The sequence below is a fragment of the Acanthisitta chloris genome, unplaced genomic scaffold (genome assembly GCF_000695815.1).
Source record: "Acanthisitta chloris isolate BGI_N310 unplaced genomic scaffold, ASM69581v1 scaffold29109, whole genome shotgun sequence".
NCBI lineage: Eukaryota > Metazoa > Chordata > Aves > Passeriformes > Acanthisittidae > Acanthisitta > Acanthisitta chloris.
The window spans coordinates 5063-7478 of NW_008692378.1; the positions used below are offsets into that span (position 1 = coordinate 5063).

The 2416-nt window shown below is 52.0% G+C and overlaps 1 protein-coding gene across 1 annotated transcript in view; it reads left to right on the plus strand.

Moving 5' to 3' along the window:
- Positions 1–2416, plus strand: part of LOC103809790 (immunoglobulin superfamily DCC subclass member 3-like) — a gene marked incomplete at both ends in the record, with an annotated part of 7307 nt that overhangs the window by 4700 nt on the left and 191 nt on the right. The window contains 4 exons of the mRNA XM_009082660.1: positions 249–437; positions 700–804; positions 1807–1945; positions 2165–2372. Of these exons, the coding sequence (XP_009080908.1) occupies positions 249–437; positions 700–804; positions 1807–1945; positions 2165–2372 (641 nt within the window). The remainder of the gene's footprint in view (positions 1–248; positions 438–699; positions 805–1806; positions 1946–2164; positions 2373–2416) is intronic.

Consider the following 2416-nt stretch of genomic DNA (forward strand, 5'->3'; position numbering starts at 1 on the left):
CAAAGTGTAAAAGTAGCCTCTGCTTGCTGATCTGAGCAGAGAAAACCCTCAGAAACTCCTTCAGCTCCCTGAAGAAGTTCAAAGCTGTTAAACCAGATTCTGGTCTGCTCTGATTTTTCTCAGTCTCAGCTAGCACATTCTTTGGCGCAGTGACCGCAGGGAGAGGCTGCTGAGGAATTTCTCATCATGCAGACTAAGAAAGCACATGTAACTGTCTCTCTCTCTCTCTCTCTCTCTCTCTGTTTGAGTCCCAGCCATGCCATCCCTCTTTATTAAAGTCATTAACAGCACTGCTGTGCAGGCGACGTGGGAGCCCTCCATCAAACTGGGCCAGCACGAAGGCTTCAAGCTGTATTACCGCAAGGTCCACCTCTCCCAGTACACAGGTCCAGTGCTACTGGCCAGCAACGTCACGGCATACAACATCACCCACCTGGGTGAGTATGGTGGCGCCTTGATCCATGTCCCCTCCCCACCCCGGGAGGGTCTGTTGTGATCAGCAGGAGAGTTACACAGCCGTTCAATGAGAAATGCTGCAGCTCTCCCCCAGGTTTTTGGGGTGCTTTACCAGGAACAGGTACTTGTTTGCAGCATCCTGTGTGTATTTGGCAGGATGTTTGTTTCCCAGATAAGCATCACCTGGGGAGATAACACTCATGGTTACACCTGAACTGTCCTTCTTGTGTCTCCTCTGGACAGATGCGTCGGTGGTGTATGAAGTCAAGCTCCTTGCCTATAACCAGCATGGGGATGGAAACTCAACTGTTCGCTTCGTGTCCTTGAGGGAAACTGTGGAGAGGACAGGTGAGATGGGATGTGTGTCTCGGTGATGGTTTGGAAACTGCTCTGCAGGAAGGTGGTGAAGCCAGACACGTCTCCCAGGCCCTCATGGCTTTACCCCAGCCTTATCTTCAGCCACTCTTAGTGTTGAAGCAAAACTGCTGGGCTGGGACCACTTGGTGCAGGCCATGTGGCCTCATGGTGTGCACATCCCCTGTTGGCCAGTCCAATCTGAGGACAGTTTTTACCAATGGGGCGAAGATAAACCAAATGTTCCTGTAATTGCCAGTTTTGTCCCCTAAGCTCAAGCCAGAGGTGAGGTCATGAACATGAACAAAGCCCCATGCATAAGCTAAGAGCTGCCATCCTCAGGTGAGATGTGCTGCACTGAGCATCTCTGCTCTCCTGGAGCTCTCCTGGATATTTGACCTTCACTGGTCAAAGGGAGGACACATGGCTTTGGAATGGAGGATGGATGTGGAGCATGAGCCCTGCATTATGTGGCAGCAAAGGGGAAATCTCTAGAGGACCCTCTTAACTGATCACACTTTTCATATTCATCTATGTGTAAAAAACATCCCCCTGCTCTTGGAAGCCTTTTAAGCCTTCCAGTGGGAATACCTTCAAGAGATAGTTATTACTTCTCTGTCTGTGTTGGAGTGAATACTAAGCTCGTTGGCATCTGCCTGTTCAGTGCTTTCCATCATGTATCAGCCAGCCCTGATGTGGTGAGCACCTCTCACCTCCCACCTTGGGCACAGGGGATTGCAAAAATTAACATCAGAGTCTTTTTTGTTCGTTAATTGTATCTAATGACAGCAGGCAGGTAATGGGGCTGGCTCCCTACAGGCATGCCAGTCCTTTGCTTGCTGTGATTGCCTTCCTGTGACCACCCTGCTCTCCTCTTCCCACACACCACCCCCAGCACCACCAAGGCTTTAGCTTCTGCTCTGGGCTCCCCAAAAGTTGCAGGAGCAATAGGAGAGTAGCACCACTGACTGCCCTCTCCCCCTTTTTTCCTGGCAGTGCTGAATCCTCCCTGTGACTGCATGAAGGATGAGCAGAACAATAAAACCTCCACAACTGGCATTATCATCGGGATCCACATCGGCGTCACGTGCATCATATTCTGCATCCTCTTCCTCATGTTCGGCTACCGAGGAAGGTAGGGATGCTGCTGCTCACGAGGGGTGATGGTCCCTGGTGCTGTGTGGGTGTCCCCACCCGGGTCTCATGCCCCCAGTGTGATATCAGCTGGACATTATAGGGTGGATTTAAGGATGAAGGAACGTAGCACAGGAATAAGGCAGACTCAGGCTTGGGGGAAGGAATGGAGGAGGCACTAACTTTGCTCACCGTCAGGCTCCATTTCTTTATTTTTCAGGCTGCTGATGTGCAAAAACGTGCAGGAGCAGCTGTCAACCCCCCAGATCCCCAGGAGCCAGCGGAGCGCCACGGGGCTCGTCCTGAACGGGGCTGCTCGCAGGGACAGGGACGACCGGGACTTGAATGGGAAGCAGCTGGATATGAACGAGCTGGAGAGGTTATTCCCAGCATCCCCATCCCAGGAGCAGCAGGATAAGGGAGTAACGGTAAGTCCAGCGGAATGGGAGCACACCTGGGAAATGCAGGTGTG